The sequence below is a fragment of the Phodopus roborovskii genome, unplaced genomic scaffold (genome assembly GCF_943737965.1).
Source record: "Phodopus roborovskii unplaced genomic scaffold, PHOROB, whole genome shotgun sequence".
In the NCBI taxonomy this organism is placed as follows: Eukaryota; Metazoa; Chordata; class Mammalia; order Rodentia; family Cricetidae; genus Phodopus; species Phodopus roborovskii.
In genome coordinates this window covers 11,180,163-11,201,555 of record NW_026125391.1, presented here as the reverse complement: position 1 = coordinate 11,201,555, position 21,393 = coordinate 11,180,163, and the positions used below count along the sequence as shown (strand labels likewise).

Here is a 21,393-nt window from a genome sequence, read left to right as displayed (position 1 = left end):
CATATCTCCTTGGATGCCACAGATCTTCCCTTCCTAACAGCCCCCTCTCCACTTGCTTTATATAGGCCCCTAACTCTAGCAGGCAATCTCTGCTAACCAACAGACTCCTGCCAGGGAAGCAGGTTTGCTGTCTATAGGTCATCCTCTCTCCTGTTCTCTAGATCCAACCCCTAGTCTCATACCCAGTGCTATAGCAGACCCTCTAAGGTGACCTCTTTTCTCTTTCTCCCCCCATTCCAAACAAATGAAATAAGCAGACTGTGGTGAGATACTGTATTCTTCACCCTCCTGTGAACTCCTTCAAATTCCTAACCTATCCCTATTCCTAATGTCAGCTCCCAATACCCAGAAAAATATTTTACCCAGAATCTCCAGTGGCCACAACTATCAGGTCTAAAAAAAAGTTTTCTATCAGGAAACACACAACTACCAAACTCTCTAAAAATCCAAAAAAGAAACAGAAACCTAGGGACAAAGGACTTACTCAACAAAGACAAATCTGGAAATAAGCACCTAGACCTATATTCACCCCCCAAACCCAGTAGCCTACACACCAGTATAAGAACACAGTAACAACTAGGACAATAGGTCAGCCCATAGCCCAGCTAGCCCAACACAGTAGTCCCTGATTATTCCACCATAACTGGAGAATAAGAAAAGGATGTTAAAACTGCCTATGTGAAGATTGAAGAATGAACCCCTTTTTTAAAAATCCAGAAAATCAAAAAGAAACAGTGGAAGGAAATGAATACAACAGTGCGAGACTTGATAATTGAAATAGAACCAATAAAGAAAATATGAAGTGAAAAAATTCTAGAATGAAGAATGTAAGAATTTGATCAGGAACTACAGAGGAAAGCTTCATAAACAAGGTATAAGAGATGGAAGAGAGACTCTCAGGCATTGAAGGCATGGTATAAGAAATGGATACAGCAGTCAAAGGAAACATTAAATTTAAAAAATACTGGCACAAACATCCAGAAAATCGGGGCACTACAAAAAACAAACAAACAAACAAACACAAATCTAGGAATAATAGGAATAGAGGAAAGAGAAGAAACACAGCTCAAATGCACAGATGGTATTTCCAGCAAAATAAAAAATTTATTTTCCTTCCTAAAGAAGGAAATGCCTGTAAAGGTATAAGAAGCTTACAGAATACCAAATAATAAATCAAAATGTTAAACATACATAATAAAGAATATTAAATGCTATGAGGGTAAAAGGCCAAGTAACATATAGAGGCAGATCTATTAGAATCATGCCTGATTTGTCAATGGAGAGTTTATAAGCCAGAAAGGCCTAGTCAGATGTTCTGCAGACTTTAAGATATAAAAAATGCCAACTCAGACTACAATACCCACCAAAATTTCAGTCATAGGTGGATAAAATATTTCATGATAAAGCCAAGTTTAAATAACAACAATCTACAAATGCTGCTCTACAGTAGGCAGTATAAATAAACCCCAACCTCAGGAGGTAAACTATACCCATGAAAACACAGGAAATAATCTTAGACCAGCAAAATCTAAAGAAAGGAAACTCTCTCTCTCTTTCTCTCTCTCTCTCCCTCTCTTTCTTCATCACCACTGGTAAAATAATAGGAATTAGCAATCATTGGTCATTTATATCTCTCACTATCATTGATATCAATTTCCCAATAAATAGACACAGGCTAACAGAGTGGATGAAAAGCAGGTTCTATCTTTCTGCTGTATCCAGGAAACATACCTCAACATCAGAGACATTACCTTGGGGTAAAGGGTTGGAATAAAGATATTCCAAACTAATGAACCCAAAAAGCAAGCTGGTATGGCCATTTTAACTTTTTAACAAAATGGACTTCAAATCAAAACTAATCAAAAGAGATAGGGAAGGACACTAGAGACCCATCAAAGGAAAAAGCTATCAAGATGATGTTGCAATTTTTACCATCTGTGCTGTAAACACAAGGGCACCCATGTTTGTAAAAGAAACAATAATACAGCTTAAATAATATATTTACCCTCACATACTGATAGTAGGAGAGGTCAATATCCACTTTTACTAATAGACAAGTCATTCAGACAAAAACTTCATAGAAATACTAGACCTACTAGAGATTATAAACCAAATTGATATAATAGATGTTAACAGAATATTTCACCCAAACATAAAAGAATATACTTTTCTACTTTGCACCTCATGGAATTTTATTCAAAATTCACCACATTCTCAGACACGAAGTAAGTCTCAACACATATGATTAAAAGAAGTAACTTCCTGCATCCTATCAGACCATCATGAATAAAAGCTGGGAATCAATAGCCACAAAAACAACAGAAATTTTACAAACTCATGGAACTGAAGAACTAGCAACTGATGAGAAAATTGCTTAATACAGAAATGAAGAAATTTTAAAAATTTCTAGAATTCATTGAAAATGGACATACTCAAACTCAATAGAACACATGCTTCTTTCCCAGTATTGTGTTGGCATAAAAGTAGACATCAAATGGACCTAAACATAAATCCACAAACCTATGAACACCTGAATTTTGATAATGAAGGCATAAATACCCAGTAGAAAAAGAATGGCATTTTCATCAAACTGGATATGTACATATAAAAGAATTCCAATAAATCCATAATTATCACCCTGCACAAAACTCAACTCCAAATGGATCAAGGACTTCAAAATAAAACTAGACACATTGAACTTGATAGAAGAGAAAATGGGAAATAGCCTTGAACTCCTTGTCAAGGGAGAAGACTTTCTGAACAGGATACTGATAGTGCAGGGATTAAGATCAACAATTAGTAAATGGGGCCACATGAAACAGAAAAGCTTCTGTAAGGCAAAGGACACCATCATTTGGACAAAGAAGCAGCTTATAGGATGGGAAAAGATTTTGTATTAACTTTTTATCTGATCGTTGGCTAATATCCAAACTACATAAAGAACTCAACAAACTAGACATCAAAATTCAAGTAATCCAATTATAAGTGTGGTAAAGATCTAAACGGATCTTAATAAGGAAAAATGAAAGGCTGAAAAACAAAGAAATGTTCAACATCCTTAGCCATTAGGAAAATACAAAGCAAAACTACTTTGAGATTTTATCTCTCAGAATGGCTAAGATCAATAACATGTTACAGCTCATGTTGGTGAGGATGTAGAGAAAGGGGGATCACTCCTCTATTGCTAATGGGAATACAAACTTGTTCAACCAGTGTGGAAATCAATGTAATGGTTCCTTATAAAGTTGTTAATTGACCTACTTCAAGATCCAGCTATAACATTTTTGGGCATATTCCTAAAAGAAACTTCATCCTACTTGAAGGACACTTACTTGCTCAAGTGTTTTTATTGCTTCTTTATTAGCAATAGACAGAAACTGGAAGCAACTTAGATGTCCCTCAACAGAAGAATGGATAATGAAATGTTCTTTTACATAATAAAGTATTATTCTGCTGTTAAAAATGAAATCATGAAATTTGCAGGCAAATGAGTAGAACTAGAAAAACATCATCCTGGGTAAAGAAACCCAGACCCAGAAAGACAAGCATGGTGTGTAATAATGTATAAGTGGGTATTAGCTGTTCAGTAAATGATATTCAAGCTACAATCCACAGACCCTTAGAGGTTAGGTAAAGAGGAAGAAATTCAGAGGGACATATGACTTTCCTTGGGAGGGGGAAATAGATTTTTTGTGTGGACTTGAGTGTTGTGTGTGTGTGGGGGGGGTAAAAATAAGAGAATTATGTGGGAATGGGGAGGGGACATATGGTTGAGGAAGGCAATATGGGGAGAGACAGCTTGAATTAAGGGACATTTAAGAGAAAAAACATGAATATGAAACAAGATGACAGCAGTAACAACCTATCAATTGTCACCTTCAATCGAATATTTGTCAACAAACATAGAATCAATTATAATAAATGGGGCATTTCAGAAAAATTATGGACTTGCAAATACATCTGTAGTCTACATTAGAGCATTGCAATTCATAAGTTCATATTTTTTTTTCTCAGAATATATCTGAAAAAAAAAAAGAACATGTATAGTTCAGTATTAGGGGATTCTAATAGCTTCTGCATGTCAAACAGTCGATGGATCACCCAGAAAGATTGTGTGGAAACACCAGCCTTAAATTGTTCCTTAGATTAGATTAACAGACATACCAAGTTGTCCCTCCAACAGCCAAGTACACACTCTTCTCAATTGTGCCCAGGGTGCTTAGATCGTGAAAGTCTACAGAATGTCTTAAAAATTACTGGAGTTTTAAATGATAATGGTTAACTTACAAGATTAAATCATTTTAATGATTGAGGTTTTTTGATGTGTGCACATAATTTTAATGATTGTGGTTAATTTGATGAGCCCACCCATAACTCAGATGAAGGTTCAAAATGCTTGTGGAGATACTCTTAGTATTTCTTATATATGACATGTACCTGCATTTTGTGATTTTGCATCATTGACATACCCATTTAATGTTACATTTTGAACTATATTAACTCAGTATATATGTAAAAACACACACACACACACACACACACACACACACACACACGGTGGTCTACCTGGATCTTATCCTTCAAGTTCAAGGTAGTATGTACTGGACTTTATAGTTGATGGTGTAAATACATACAGCTGCTTTCATTGATGAGTGAATTTCTAAAAAATTTAATCCTCTTATAAAAGTCACACAATGTTTATCAAGATTACCTACAGACAACTTTTAAATTCCATGATATGAAACGAAATTTTGGCAAGTCACAAAATATGCAGATTGCTCCAATTTGCAATAGTTTGACATGAGAGTTTGAAACTTTTTATGACTATAGAGAATTGCTATTGACTCAGTAGAATCCATTCTTTGAGTTTGGGATTTGGGGTTTTGTGTTTTGTTCAGCTGTATCATTGATATTGTGGTGCCATGGTCTCTGTGCTGGCAGCATGCTCCCACCAGACATGCATGTGCCACACTGTGATGCTAAACTGTAATATCTGCGAGATTAGGTACATTAAATACATTTTTACTCACTATTTCCTTTTTCTAAGGCATGTTTCCCAGGCCTGACCCATTGAAATGGAGGAACATTTGAATACACATGGTATAGGAAACTCTTGAGGAGTCATATATTTGTAACTAATTACTTTGGCTGTCACTGACAGGGAATCATTATAACTCTCAATAGCCTGAAACCCACTATGTAGACCAAGCTGGCCTTGAACTCACAGAGATCCAGCTGCCTCTTCCTCCAAAATACTGGGATTAAAGATATACACACTATTCTTGGCTAACTGTGAATTTCTAAAACACACCAATCACTTACAAAATTCCAGTGGAAAAATTTAGTTGGTACAAAATCACAAGTGAGTTTAATTGTTAAAATCCAGACAGGATTATATACAACCATAGCAGATAGTAGCAAAATAATCATAACAACTTTGGAGAGATATAAATGTTTTATATTAATAAAACAAAATGGCACTTTGGGCCATATCCACTAAAATTTAGCAAAATATTGCACCAAGTGTGGTTCCTGAAAATATGCAAGAATACATTAAGCATATATATATATATATATATATATATATATATATATATAGTGTATTTATATATGTATGTATCTGTATATATATATATATACATACACATATATATAGACACACACATACATTTACATATATATATATATACATACACAATTTGGACTGTTTATTAATTGAAATACAAATTACATTAAATAATACTTCCTCTTTAGCATGATATTTTCAAATTATTTCATAAGCATAACTAAAGAAAGATGAAGCTATCTCCTTTTGCCCTACAAAAAAATGACTGCCTTCACTAAAGCAAAGGTTAAACATTTCCTCAAGTGAAGCATCAAATGGCTTATGTATTTAACCTTGGACAGCTCCATGGGTGGCAAGGGCTCCAGTCCCCAGTGTTTGCACAACCCGTATGTACCTCCTGTTTCCTACACTCAGTCCTACACATGCTTTAGATTTCTCAAATGACCTGCTAATATATCACTGGTCTCATATGAATTGCAGTTAATGCTTAATAATGTTAAATGTGATTTTCGTTCATCTCTAAGGACAGGTACATTTGTTAAGAGAGCAGGACTGAATATTAAGAATAATAAAACTCCAACTTGATACTCTTAATTCCATTGTTCATGTCAGGGAAAGAAGGAAAGATTTGTGGTTTGAGAGGGAAAAGATTGTTTATTTGACTAAGAAAAAATTTAATTTCTGGAGCTTAAATGTACTCAAATAACACATTGCTCAATGCCAACAAAAGTGGAAAGAGGGTGGTCAAGGAAAAAAGCACTGGTAATTGTCAAATAAATGACTTAGAAAGAAACAGAGATAGACCAGTGAGTTTGGCACAATAGATACTATAAAATTATCCACATGTGTGCAAAAAAGAAAATTGGGTAAATTAGGCTCAGCCTAGCCAAAACATGACTTTTCAAGAATTCATGGGACACATCCAACAGCTGGTGGATGTGGCCAGTGACAGAGCAGATCAAAGCATGGTTTATCTCCAGGATCAGAAGAAATCTTCAAAAACGTTCTGCTTGCGTCAACTATTTAAGAATTATATGAAATCTGCTTGTGGAAATTACTTTAATTTAATGAACTGTTCTTTAAAAAAGAAAGAAAAGGAACAAGTACCACCCCAACACACCAATGAACTGTTTCTCTCAAAGCAAGTTTCAATGTCTTCATTACAGTCAAGACAAGATAAAAGCTATCAGGGATACCCAGACCAAACGCTTAACAACTGTTTCTTGACTCTTTACAAACCAGTACCAGTGCTAGCAGACTGGGAAATGACAGCTTCCAACAAAAAGTAGCAAATATGAAAAACATTGTCTATGAAACTATAACCACAGAAAGGTTTTTCAATTTCTTTGATTTAAAGAATAAGTGTTTTATATAAGTACTAATGTTATAGTGGAGTGCACACTGTTTTTCACATCCTGATTGAAGGGTCAAAGTAACAGAACCAGAACTTGCATTTTTAATAGTCAAGAGAAAAAAAATTAAAACCTTTTACTAAAATTAATTTCTTCTAAATATTTCATGAAGTGTTCTGGTTTATAAGATTATAACCTTGGGGCTGAGAGGTGCCACCGTGGTTAAAGGATGTTTGTTTTCCAGAAGATTTAAGGTCATTTTCCAGCATCTACAATGAACAGCTTACAGTACCCTGTAATTCTTGCTGTAAATGATCCAAGTCTCTCAGGCAATTGAATGCATGAGAGGAAGAGTAAGGAGAGGGAGAAGACACACACACACACACACACACACACACAGAGAGAGAGAGAGAGAGAGAGAGAGAGAGAGAGAGAGAGAGAGAGAGAGAGAGGAGAAAGAGATGGAGGTGGAGAGAGGTTTTTTTTTTTTTTTTTTTTTTTAGATCAGGCTTTTAAATTTTTTTCCTAAAAGCTTGTTTGTGCACCATGTGCATGCAAGCATGCAATCCCCCCCTGAGGCCAGAAGGGGACATCAGATTCCCTACAACTGTAAATTCAGTAAATTCATATGCTTAAAAGCCACAATGTGGTGCAAGGAATAGAACATGGGTTCTCAGGAAATCAGCCAGTGCTCTTAGCTACTGAGCCTTGTTTCCCACACACAATTTTTTTTTAAGAACATAACTTTGCCACCAACACCAGAGAAAAAGGATTAAATGCATTGCACACAACTGTGAGTATCAACTCATCTAGACCATCTGCAATAAACATTAGAAAGAGAAGTAAAAAGCAATACTAGTAATTGGTATGAGGCAGCTTATGGCAGTACACCTCTCCATTAATGTGATTTGTTAAGTTGTGAATTATATTGTAGTTCTTGAAAATGTGTACCTATGTTTATGATATTTTAACTCTGTGAGGACAGGACGAGCCTAGCTTGATATTTAGCCAAGCTAGCAGAATGTTGAATATTGTTTCTGGTTTAAAAGTTGTTTTGATGTAAAGTTGGGGAAAAAAACAAAAAAATTTGACATATTTGTTTTTACCAGAAGTTAATGCTGCAGGGTGGGAAAAACATGCTTGTTTTTGAAGTATAAATAAAGATGACTCTAGTTATTTGGGGCCAGCACTTGTTTGAAACTCATCTGGTGGTTGGACACTACTTCATTTCCTTGTGGCTTTAACCTTCCTTGTCTCAATATTTGAACCTGGGCTGTAGCAGGACCACAGCAAGCCAGCAGCATTTTCTGATGTTTATGTGGTACTGGTAGTTATACATATTTAAAAGTTTAATCAAACTTTGAAACATCATACAGAAGTGGTCTTCAAGGCAAGGTGGCTTACTACCAAGGTGTACAGTCTCTGCTGCCTTTACTAAGGAGAGGATTGTATGCCTTCTAGAAACCATGACTTTAGGTTCTGTCAGTGACTCCAGTTTCTGCAGTTGTCTGCAGTTTGGTAAGTTAGCTTGCTTTTTGTTTGAAAGTCTATCACCAGCAATTCCATTTCACTTAAATATTGTGAATCCATAGGAAGGAGACTCTGTAGATGTAGTTGAATCAATGATATAAGCGAGTATCTTCAATTCATCAACTTTAATGCAGTTGGTGAGCCATCCTTTATATGACTTCAAATAGGAACCAACATCTTTTGCTGTACTGGGCATTGGGGGCCTGGGTTCCAAACACTGGTTTACAAGCTAAACTCCATTAATGTAAAGTCTAGCATTGATAATGCATTCACAGTTCTGGCCACTCTGTAGCTCACTAGACAGGAGATAAGACAGCTGAAACTCTCCCTTTCTGACTTTTCTGGAAGTAGAGGTAGGAAAAGGCGAGTCCAAGATTCCAGGATTGTACCCTCTCATCATAGTTAGCTCATTGGAAAGCTTTTCTCCTTTTAATTTACATGAAATATGTTTACTTTTCTTGCTGTTTTCCTGTTAGTTTCTTTGTGAAATAAAAGTTCTAAATTATTTCTTTGGCATATAAATGTATTTATGCAATTTTAAAAAGAAAAGCTGTATGTATCTATTTTCAATTAAGCATATTAATGAAAAATTCTCAAGCATTGTTTTTGGATAACCATTGAACTTTATTTATTAAAATAATTGTATCAGTGTCTTTAAAATGAGCATTATAGGAGCTGTGGAATAACTCAATAATTGTATACACGCTTATCATTTATGAGTCCCTAGGCTTAATATACAGCAATGAAAGAAACAATCAATATTTTCATGAAAATACTTTCTTTGGAAAAGCAAAATGCAATGTTAGAGTGGAAAAATGCATTCCTTTATGCTACGGAAGTAACATAACAAGGTGTATGTCTATCATGTCATGCATTTCCTTGTTGGAGAGCAGGACAGAAGGGCATTTTCTATAGAAGAACATGAGGGTAGGGTACACATTAAAATGTTTCTTGTTAGTAAGCATATTATCATAAGTAAATTTCTAATTCTGAAAAAATAATGTATTTTACATTAGGTCCTTTAAAAGAAGACACATGTTTATTTGTGTTCTTTGCATCATTTAGGCTAATAGTTCTCAACCTTCCTAATGTTGAAACCCTTTAATACAGTTTTCCATGTTGTGATGAACCCCAATCATAAAACTATTTCATTGCTACCTCATAACTGTAATTTTGCCACTGTTATAAATCATAATGTAAATGTCTGTTTTCTAATTGTCTTAGGTGACCCCTGTGAAAAGGTCATTTGACTCAAAGGGAGTTGTGAACCACAGGTTGAGAACTACTGATTTATGCTGTTTCCTATAGGAGTATTGTGTTATACTTTCTCTTAATAAATTATCTTGGGCCAGGCAATAGTATTGTACCCAATTAATCTCAGCACTCAGAAGCCAAAGGCAGGCAGATCTCTGTAAGGTATATGGTTTTTCCGCCTGCCGCTGCTGGTCTTGTCCCGCTGCCGCGCCAGCCCCAAATAATGTACAGAGACTCTGTATTCGATATAATCTGTTGGCCTGGTTACTAGCTCTGCCTTAATTATTAACCCATTTCTGCTGATCTATGTATTTCTCTTACCGGGGAGCCGGCGGCATACTGCTTTCTCCCGACTCTCCATCTTGGCTCCTCTCACTACTTCCTCTTTCCTCCTTGTCTCCTAGTCCCTCCTATCTTCCTTTCCTATTGGCCAACAGTGCTTTATTCATTAACCAGTATGAGAAACATATACATAATGGCATCTCCCATCATCTCCTCTTTTTTGTTTAAATAAAAAGAAGGGTTTTAACCTTAACATAGTAAAATATATCACATAACAGTTATCAAATAAGAATCACAGTTAACAATATTTAGTCCATTAACATTTAGCAAGATTTAAGAAAATATTCCATCATCTATTTTATCTTTGTGTGTTTAAAGTCTAAGTAACTTATCTTTAAGCCTAACTAAGGAAAACTATAACCATAACTATCTGTCTTCAACTCCTTTAAAGACCACAGAAGGATAATATATAAGCTCTAGAAATGACAGAGACAACTCACTGCCTGGTCACTCGAAGTTCTTTTGTAATCTTTTATCTTCAGCCCATAGGCCATATTGTGTCTGGCAGACTCTTCAGCAAAGCAGGAAACTTTAAACTGTCTTTTTGTATGGGCATCTCCCATCAGATCTCTGTGATGTCAAGACAACTCTGGTCTACGGAATGAGTTCTAGGATAACCAGGACTACATAGAGAATACATGTCTCAAAAATAAGCAAAAAACTAGATGAAAAATTATGTTGAAAAAGAATGTAATAGTTTGTAGAGTTAAGGAAAGTTCACTCTGCATCCTTTACATTTCAAATAAATTGTTTTTATTTTTACTTATTTTCTTCCAACACATTATTTTTTATTGATTATTTGTAAATTTCACACAGTGCCCTCCAATCACACTCACTTTCCATTTCTCCCAGGACCACCCTCCCACCTTTGTGCTTTCTTCACCAAAATAGTAAAAAATATACCAAGTCCAATATGTGTTGCCCATATAATCTTGGAGCATAGTCAAACTCCTAGTGGCCAGCCCCATGAAGAAAACTAAGTCCTTCCCTGCCAAAATGCTGTATTTTCCAGAATACTGACATCGCTAAAAGCAATGTTCCATTAAAAGAAATTGCTTGGGGTTTATTGTACGCATAGATGATAATTTATTAGAGATGTCACATATTCTAAAATACTCTACAAAGTTTGTTCGCTTAATTTTACTAGCCTTATATAAGCTAAGAAATACTGAGCCTTGTTGTAGATCATTAGTTAAATGTAATTAGTGGAATCATGTTTTTATAAAACTGGTATGATTTGCAACATAATGGTAGCATTTTATATTTTCAGTGTGTTCTCACTGAGCATTAATTTCATATTTATAAAGGAGGAGTCATCTACTTATTAGATATTTATTGCATAAAAGACATTGGAAATTGCTAAGATGTATTAACAAAGTTAATGGAATATTGCAGTTGTGTTTTGTTTTCCTCCAAAAGGAAGGCTAAAGAGAACAATGCTCTGCTTGTGTCCCACAGGTATATTTCCTTGACTTCACCTTAGCACCACTCACTCAGGAGATGGAAAACTTGATGTGGATTAGGGAACTGGCAAAGGAAGTGAAAAAGAGGAATGTTTTATTAAATGGACTCCTCATCAACTACTCACAGGTATGAAAGTTGTTCATATTTACAGAATACATGTTTTTATGTGATTTTGATAAAACAAATGGATGTTGATGGTACGGAAAATGATGACAGGGGCTAGGGAAAAGTTTCAGTTGATAAAGCTTTTGAATGTTAAAAGTGAGAAGCTGAGTTTGAATCCCAAGAACTTGTGTATAAATCTGGTGTTATAGGATGGGTCTGTAACCATAATGCCCTTAATGAGAATTGGGAGGTGGAGACAAAATTATCTCCATATATTTTATCCCAGCGAACCTGGTACATACAGTGACAAACAACAATGTCTCATGCAAGGTAAAAGGAAAGGACTAACACACTGTCCTCTGTGTCTTCCACATGTATGGTATTCTCAGGAGAACATGCATACAACAATTGATGCATCTATGATGCAACCCCCATTCCTAAGGCTCAGGAAAACTCCTAGAAGAGAGGGAAAGAAGATTCCTAGGAGCCACAGGGCCAGGATACCTACTGCTAGATAGTGTCTTCTGGACATGGCAGGAAAGTTGCATCCATGAAATTTCAGTAATGTGCTTGCCTAAACAAGACCTGCAAAATGATAACAGTAGTTGATTTAGTAGCGGGGATGGTGGAATTTCGCAAGGTCCCACCCTTAGATGAAGAGTAACATTGGCTGCTAAGAGAGGAACAACAGTTTTCTCCAGGGAAGAACTTCCTGATAGCTTAACTAATCAGAAACAGTCAGTCCTAAACATGTATACATATGAACAACACTGATGGCCTCAGTAGGTTGTGTTCTTGGTAGATATTGTGTGTGTACTTGTTATATATATATGCATATACATATGCATATATACTGATAACTGAAGAAGCAGTCATGAATTTGAAAGGGAGTAGGGGGCATGTGAGCAGCTGGAGAAGAGAAAGGGAAGGGTAAAATTATGTAAATATGGTATGCATATATGAAGTTCTCAAAAATTAACAAAACTAAAACCAAAAGGGAAATATGTAAGCTGGCAAATACCAACTATTAGGTAGCCTGCATAGGATTGCCAGATCTAGTTTGTAATTATGTTCTAAATTGAAATTTAAACTTCAGATTTAACTAATGTCCTCTATTTTATGGGAAATCTAGCCCATGCCTTGCAGCAAATGGGAAATGGCTTAACTGTATGTCATTTCCATAACACTGGTGATGAAGTGCTTTCTTCCTTTTATGCAATTTAAGTACTTAGAATCAGTTCCTGACAGGGCACAACACTCAGCTAGAGACAGGTGTTTATGACTATGCTGGTAGCAACAAGTTAGTTAATGGAAGACAAAATGCTCTGATCCTCACCACCTCTGTGCAAAGGAATGAGATTTCCCACAGAATCTCATAGAGAAGTTGGAATTACATTCTGGGCATATATAGACGTGTGTAGACATATTACAGCCTAGATCATAGGTAATCAGACCAGTGACTACTTTATATTATATGAATTCTCATAGATATGGCTTAGTAAGTCTGACAGTTGCTTTTGGAGTGGTTTGGAATAAATGTGATTTATTACTGGCTTTCCAGGTAATCACAGATATTTAATATTACACATGGGTAGAAGATACAGAGATGGCTCAGTGTTTAAAAGAGCTTGCTGCTCTTTCATAGGATCTGAGTTTTGTTTCCAACATCCAAGTTGGGGAGGGTATAACCTCCTGTGATGCCAGTTGCAAGTGAGCTGAAACACTTTGCTGACCTGTACACACACACACACACACACACACACACACACACACACCTGCATACACATGTCCATGTGTACACACACATGTTCATATATGTGTGTAAAAACACAAAACAGCAAAATATTTTCATGTATACTTTAGGTATGTCATTAGCCTGCAGCTGTATTTTTAAAATAGATTTTATAAAAAATATAACGTTCATTAATACAGGTATGGTGGGGCATTTGCATGGAAGTCTGAGGAAGGGAGATGATGAGCTAAGATTGATATCAGCTTGCCCTTGCAAATCAGTGAGCCTTGAACATGTAAAGACCATCTTATAGGCAGTATTTCAGCATTCTGTAGCTTGATATAGCTGTAAGCTCTATCTAAAATATGTAAACATGACCTTAATTTAACCATTAAAAAGGTGATGCATTTTAGTTTACATAGGATCCTGGAAATCTAAGATGTTGGAACTCTAAATGTTGTGAAAGTCAAGCCAGACAAGGCTCAAAGGCAGATAACTAGTAGAGAAAACTTAAGTCTATGTCCTTGATTGGGAATATTTCCTGCTCAATCCACTATAATTTTGGTTATAGTAGATGAATATGGCAAGAATTATAAATAAATAATTTTTCCATGTTTGCAAGAGAATCATGGTAACAATATACTGTGCAGATGTAAAATAGAATTTATTTAGGCAAAGCTCAAAATGGGGGGGGGGGAGCATGTCCAGTCCCTGGAACCTTCAGGCTCCATAGATCACATCTGGTGAAAGGTGTCTGCATACCCTACAGACTGATTTCCAGTGAAGAGTAGAATTGCCAGGTAGATGCCTTGTTAGCTAATGCCTAAATTATAAGTAGTTTTTGGTATTAAGGGTGTTCCAAATATCACATGGAATACATATGCATTATAAATTGATTATATGCAGTTTAAATTTATCTTGTTTTTGTCTGCTGAATAATCTAGCAGCCTTGATATACTATTCCAATACCCAACATGCTGTGCACACTTACAGGATGAGGTGCAAGTTGCTTATCTATGTGTCTGTGTACCTGAGAGGATTCCCTGGATTGAGAGAGTGTTTGTTGAAACCAGAAGAAGCACCTGGAGTGCATTGTTTGCTCTTAAACAGATCTGTGTGACCCTGAGCTGAGACCTACAAAGCCATGTTTATATAACTACATAAGGTGGGATGGAGAAAAAGCCTGGAAAGTCTTCAAGGCATCTCTATTAGTAAAAGATTGTTACTCTTATCCAGGATGGTGTTCACATCAGTAAGCCCATCACTTGGGGGTCTGGAGTATGAGGATCAAGAGTTTGAGACATTGTCTGAAAAAACAAAGTTCTATTCTTTATTATTTTTAATTCAACTTTGCTATGGCAGTCACTGAATTGTAAAATATAAACTTCTATTGGAGGAATGCATTCTAATTATCTGAAAATCTGTGTCTGATATAATTAATTTATTAAGACATAACATCTAAGGCATGAATACTTTAAGCCAATAACAGCTGTTTTATTGGTGTCTAAAACATTTTATTTGTTTTAATGTAAATATTTGTAAGTATATATTCTCTATAATTTTTATACATGATCTATAATAAAATTTTTAAGGTCTATAAACTTTATAAAGTCCTGTCATTCTCTACTCTGTGTGTGTATTTTAAAACCTCAAGTATTCGAGGTAGAAGCAAACATGGTTTGAAGGTGAAAGCGTTTATGAACATATGACTGGCTATTTTGATGAATCAATGTCAGTTTGCTTCTGTACTAAAGAAATACCTGTATGGTGTTTGACAATTTATGTCAAAATTTCAAGTCCCAGATGTAAGATTTAGAGCTTAGAAACATTGGGTGCAGCTAGACATGGTAGACCTTGCCAATAATCCCAGCTTTTATGAGACAAGACAGGAAGATTATGAGTTTGAGACCAGCCTGATTTATATAGTACAGTCCTATCTCAACCAAGTAAATAAACCACCAAGTAAAACCAAATATATGTGGAGATGATGGAGAGCTGGGAAATGTGCTGTCTCTACCCAGTGACACTCTACAGGTCTCACTTGATACAACTTAAATCTGAAACCTCAATCTAGTTGTTTTTTTTTTTTTTTTTGCTTTTCCTTGTATGACCATGAGTTTCACTGTTCTATTTTTATTTGTTTCACTCATAAATTTTGCCTTATAATTAGTACACTTTAGTATAGTTCAGAGAGGGAATGTTTCTTTTCTTTTACACATCATAATAACATAAAAATGGAAGGCAAACAGAGGAGAGCTAGATATAGCCAGGAAGGTGGAGGGTGTGCAACATCTTAGCATAGCAGGTTGCTTGGAATTTAGTCTATACATGTTTGAGTTTTTATTTCTTCCTTCTCAGGAGTCTTCTGGTGCTTTAGATCAGAGGCTGAGGGAAGTCTAGAAAGGGACACTTGAGTTTGTGAGTGTTTTCATAGGTGGGCCCAGACTGTGCCAGTTGGGAGAGCTGCAGAAAACAACTATAGAGATTGGAGTTTCGGGCCCATCAGACCAGATCTGCTGAAATCCAACTTTTAATGTTGCTACAGATATGGAAGTCATCTAGTAAAAACAAAGCTTACAAAGCATTTCTGTACATTTTGTTTAGTAATTATTTCTGAAAGACTTATGAGAGTCATATAAAAAATTCCCAAATAAGATATGAAAGTAAAAAATGAAGCCTTGTAGCAACATTAAATTGAATGGAATTATGTAAATACGTCTTACACCACAAATATATCAGATTACTATATTTGATGGGTTAAATCCTTTGTTGTCTGTTTTGAAAATCTTGTGTGTACTCTGAAGGACATCTAGAAACATTCTGGGTTCTAAATCTTTGTAATTACTGCAAGTGCCCTTGTTAGGAAATGCAAAACAAGTCCAATATCTCTGAATGTCTCTTTGTCCAAAGACTGAATTTGTTTTCTATCTAAAGTGGTATGTGGTATCATCTTTAAGAGCACAGGATTGTTCATAGGGTAGGTAGGTATGTTTGTAAGCTGACAAACATTAAACAAACCTACCAAAACATACAGTGAGGTTGGAGGAGGTTAGCCATTGTCCTCTTCAGTGAGCAGTTGCTTGGAATTGAACTTGAGTAATTGAGTGACCAGATGGCAGTTTCCACAGTGCTGAGTCATGCACCCCAAACCTGTCACACCAAATGGTTTACAGGAACATGAGCCCTGTTCAGAGTAAGTAAACTCCTCCCTGTTTTCCTTTTCTGGATTGGGGATGTTTCTTAGATAAAGTATTTTTCACTTGGCTTTTTACTTGGGCTTTTGTTGTTCAGAGTTAGTCATTTGGGAATATATGATGGTTATAAAATTATTGCCTTCAGCTTTGTCAAAGTCTGAAAAACAAAACTATTTTTTAAGGAGTTTTGTTGGCTCACTTGGCAGACTCTTTTTTTTAATTTTATTTATTATTTTACATGTCGATCCCAGTTCCCTCTCCCTCCCTCCCTTTGCCCTCTCTGCCCCCTCATATGCACCCTGACCACCCTCCTCTCTTATCCCCCCACCCCAATTCCACATGTAGGGAAATGCCATCCAGGTGGGATCATGTCGATCTGACAGGTCATTTGAAGTAGGGACTAGGACTTCTCTCCTGTCTCTAGATTAAGGCAGTATCCCTCCATGGGGGATTTGTTCGCAAGACCCTTTTGTGCACCAGGGATACATCCTGATTCCACTGTCTGAGGTCCCTTAGACTGCTTGGTCCATGGATTTTAGACCTAGAGCAAAGGATCTCCAGCCTATAATTCACACCACCAGAGGAACTAGGATACAGGTGTATTCTAAGAGATTCACACAAAGTCCCTCACAGAAAGGGGAAGGGACAAGTCCCTCAGAGCACTTGGCAGACTCTTAAAAACAGCAGTAAGATCAGTTTACTCACATTATCAAATGAAATTCAGTATTAGACATGCTGATTTGTTACATTTACTTGTGATAAAAAGGAACAGGTTATATATGAATATATATATGGAAGATTCTTGCACTAGTTCTGATGGGAGATGTCATTCTGTAAATATGTTTCTCATACTGGTTAATGAATAAAGCACTGTTGGCCAATAGGAAAGCAAGATAGGTGGAACTAGGAGACAAGGAGGAAAGAGGAAGTAGTAGGGAGGAGTCAACATGGAGAGTCTGGAGAGAGCAGAACCGCCAGCGGCCTCTCCCTGGTAAGATAAGACCACATGGAAATACATAGAAAAGGGCTAATAATTAAGACAGAGCTAGCTGATAAGAAACAATTAACTGGCCAATAGAATTATATCAAATACAGAATCTCTGTGTATTATTTGGAGCTGGTGCGGCGGCTGGTCAAGACCGGCTGCTGGCAGAAAAACCTACTCCTTACATCATTCTGTTGGGAATATATTTCATTGTCATTTACTGTGTAACCAACATTTGTAATATTGAGAGCAGTTTTACCTCACAGTCCCTGATGACCATCTGTACCTAGGTCACTGTAGTCACCCTTGGCCCTCTTAGAAATGATCCCCTTTCCAATCCAGTGTTGATTGCATTCACCAGGGGCTATTGCACTGGGAATTCAGTTCTTGCTTCTCACAGGATTTTCTTCACAAAAGCAGAGCAAGCAAAGGAGATGCTCAACACTCAACAAGACTAAACTCCCACTCTCCCTTATATTCATAACTGAGCAACCACTTGTTACTGACTGCTTCATTTAGTAGATTGGAAGCAAGTTCCCATGCCCTGCCCTCACTCACAAAGGATGTTACACACAAGCATAGATACTAGGTATTGGCTGTTGTTGAGAGCCACATCATGTTCCGCCAACCACGATACTAGCAATGTTTAACATAATGGACTATGTGTTAATTTATTGCTGATTGTCTCCATGTAAATTCAAGTATTCACAAAGGAAGTAGGTCTATAAATAGTTAAATTTGAAAACATCATTAATATGCATATAAATGTGCTTATAAATATATGTATTCTTAAGATGTATGTGTTTTTTCACTGGCCATGTGAATATATTGGTAACATAGGTACAGTGGAATGTAGAAAGCTAAAAGGTAGAACTTAATTTTACATTTGCTTTCAGTAAATAAGTCCATGTCAGACACAGTGTAGTGGTAGTGTTATTTTTTAATTTTATATGTTATTGAGACAGGTAAGTTGCATATGAATTTAAAAAAAATACAGAATAGTGGAATGAGCATATTCAGCCAAAATTTTGCTTTTGGTTTTTCAAACATGTGACAATTTTTAAGTTATTTAAATTTTTGTCTCAATTATAAATACCTATGTCCTCTTAGATAGCAAGTTTAAATTAAACATACTAATAAAAATAAATGTTTTAAATGTAAGTCATACATTACAGAGGACCCTCACAGGCATTCTGCAGCATTATAAGTTCATGTGGTTCAACCTCAAACTTTGTGTTTTTAATTTCTTTCAAATCTTACAGTTAATCCTGAGTCTAGCCACCCAGCTTGCTAACTGACTTATCACTGTCTATTATAGACCTCCCGCAGTACTGAGCACAAGGTCAAGCTTCAGAGTGGCTTTCAGTCCTTGTGGGGTTCTCATCCTGGTAGATGAACTAAATTTGAAATTACAAGGGTATACATTTTAACACAATTTGCCAGTTTATACTATATAAACACACTCTCTTTCCTCTCTCCCTCCCTTACTCTTATCACATTTGTAAAGAAGATTTAGTCATAGAGTATTTTTTATGATTGATAGACAAAATATGTTAGAAGTATTGAAACAAAGGGCATGTTAGTATTCTTTTGGCTGCTAAGCCAAGTTACCTAATGTGGAAAAGCTTCTGTGTAGGAAGTGAGACATTCCTCCAGAGGTCTGTTGTACTTTTTCATGTAGCAATACTAGGTTCATAGGTCTCAGAGCTCTGAGAAAAATCACAGGAACTTGCAGGAAGTAGTAGCACAGGCTTGTAGTTCACATGCTTAGGGAACTGGGAGGGAGAATATCTTGAGATACCATTAAAAGAATGGGAGACAGCTATGGAAACAAAAAATTAAGTGTATGATCTCAGATTTGCGGATTTTGGATTGCCTGCTTTGGTTCAACCTAACAAGATTTAAAAAAAAATTTCAGTATAGAAAAACAAATAGCACACAAATTATGAAAATAGTGTTAAACTTGTATAGATGTTGGAGTTTCCTTGAACAAACTGAGGATGCAATACCCATATTTGAAAATATAAAAATTGATACCACTCCGTAATATTTACAAAATGTTCCTGTCATATACTTTTAGTGAAACTTCATTATTTCTCAATTGTTTTCAGAACATAGTATCAATGCAGAATGCATTTATTTAAAGGCAAGTATAATCCTTCAGCTAGATCCATGACATCTAAATTATTACAAACTGATTTCTGTAATATGGCAGCGTTTCATTTGAGAACATTGAAATCCATTGCTTTAAAGTTGTATAACCCAGAGAGTGTTGGGTCCTAGAGGCCAGGAAAGCATTCTCTGAAAATAGATTTTTAAGTTAGAACTAACCACACAAGGGAGCCAATGACTGACAGCTGATGATTATCAGGAAAGACCTGCTTATGTAGTTAAAGGAAGTATACATTTCATATAAAGTGACCGGATCTCCTAGAAACTGCCCAACATAGTCACTGCCCTAGTGCTAAAGTTAAAAGTTTGATGTAATGTCTTCTTTTATCCAATTCATGGTATCTTGATGAAATAGGAAAATTGTAAGAGGCTGAAAAACAAAGAATGAGTCCTTGGCAAATAATGGAGAGTTTCTAAATGTATATGCTGTTATTTCTGTTCTTGTAGTTGTATTTATGTGTGTTGTATTTATGTTAAAAATACCCCGTTCGCAGTAGTTTTTTGTTGACTTTTTTAAATACCAGTTGAAAGAAGGGGGTATGGTTGTCAGGCTGTTTAATTTATGGGATACTAATTTTTTAAACTGTAGATGCAACTGTATAAAAACTTTAAAATGATAGTGTTTGAATGAAACAAGTAGATCACAGCATATGAATGCAGGTTTGATGGCCTTGGTGGGATTTGGGACTGAGGAGTGACACTCTAAATCAAAGGCAGCAAGTCTTCCTGTAAAGACACATTGAGGACTATTGACCATTAGACATATATTTTATGTAATTTAGATACAAAAGTAAATAATTTACATAAAAGTGATTAATTTGTCTAAGGACAGTTTTCTAGGAAGGATTATGGTCCTACTTTCTTGGTTTCTGCCCCACTTATTACTTTATAAAAGATGATTGTCTGCATAATCAGGAGTTGTGTTCTTAGACCCTTAGAATCCATTGTTAAAATTTCTTTACAAGGGGAAATGGAAGCAGTGTATATCCCTCTTTCTGTGGACCCAGTGACAAACCAAGGCTTGACTATTCAACCAAGTTCACTATGGGGAACCAATGAGTGGTACGTAAAGGGGTACACTGCAAAGTCTTTACCTACAGGGATGATGGCATCCCCATAGCTGCATAGATGGGGCCCCTTCCTCTAATCTTGCCAGGTCCTGTATACTCTAGTCCCTCCCTGAGGCCACCTGCAATTAGGGTAGAATTGCAAACAGCAAGTGGTATTGAACAGCTTTACATTGTGGTGAGGTCCTATAATCCTCCCCATTCTCTCTGAGGGAGAAGAGCCATCAACATTTAACCAGCATAGTTGGGTTCATCTTTTCCACTTGGGCACAGGCAACTCCCTAAGGTGGTGGTAGTTTGCCTTGGGAAGATAATCCTGAGCAACATTCCCTTGACATTTCTGATATGAGCACAATGAAAAAGTAAGAGACATTCTGTATTGAGATTCAGAGAAAAAGGAGTAGAGTTTGGTTTGATCTTGTATATAGAAAATGGTGAGGTTTATTAGTTTTTCAAGCTTGTGTATAGAAAATGTTGAGGTTTATTAGTTTTTCACCCATCCAATTACTCACCATTGACAAGTGATGCGGAAATATCTTTTAATTGAGCTTCAATTTCCTCTTGCTAAGTGGAGAATGATGATGGTACACTGATGTTATTAGGAAACGATGTGCTTGAATAACAAACATA

General features: G+C 36.1%; 1 protein-coding gene across 1 annotated transcript in view; it reads left to right on the top strand.

Annotated features, from left to right (window-relative positions):
* The window catches only part of Crppa (CDP-L-ribitol pyrophosphorylase A), a 272,273-nt gene that overhangs the window by 150,561 nt on the left and 100,319 nt on the right, over positions 1-21,393 (top strand). Inside the window, exon 9 of the mRNA XM_051175086.1 lies at positions 11,503-11,634. Coding sequence (XP_051031043.1) covers positions 11,503-11,634 — 132 coding nt within the window. The remainder of the gene's footprint in view (positions 1-11,502; positions 11,635-21,393) is intronic.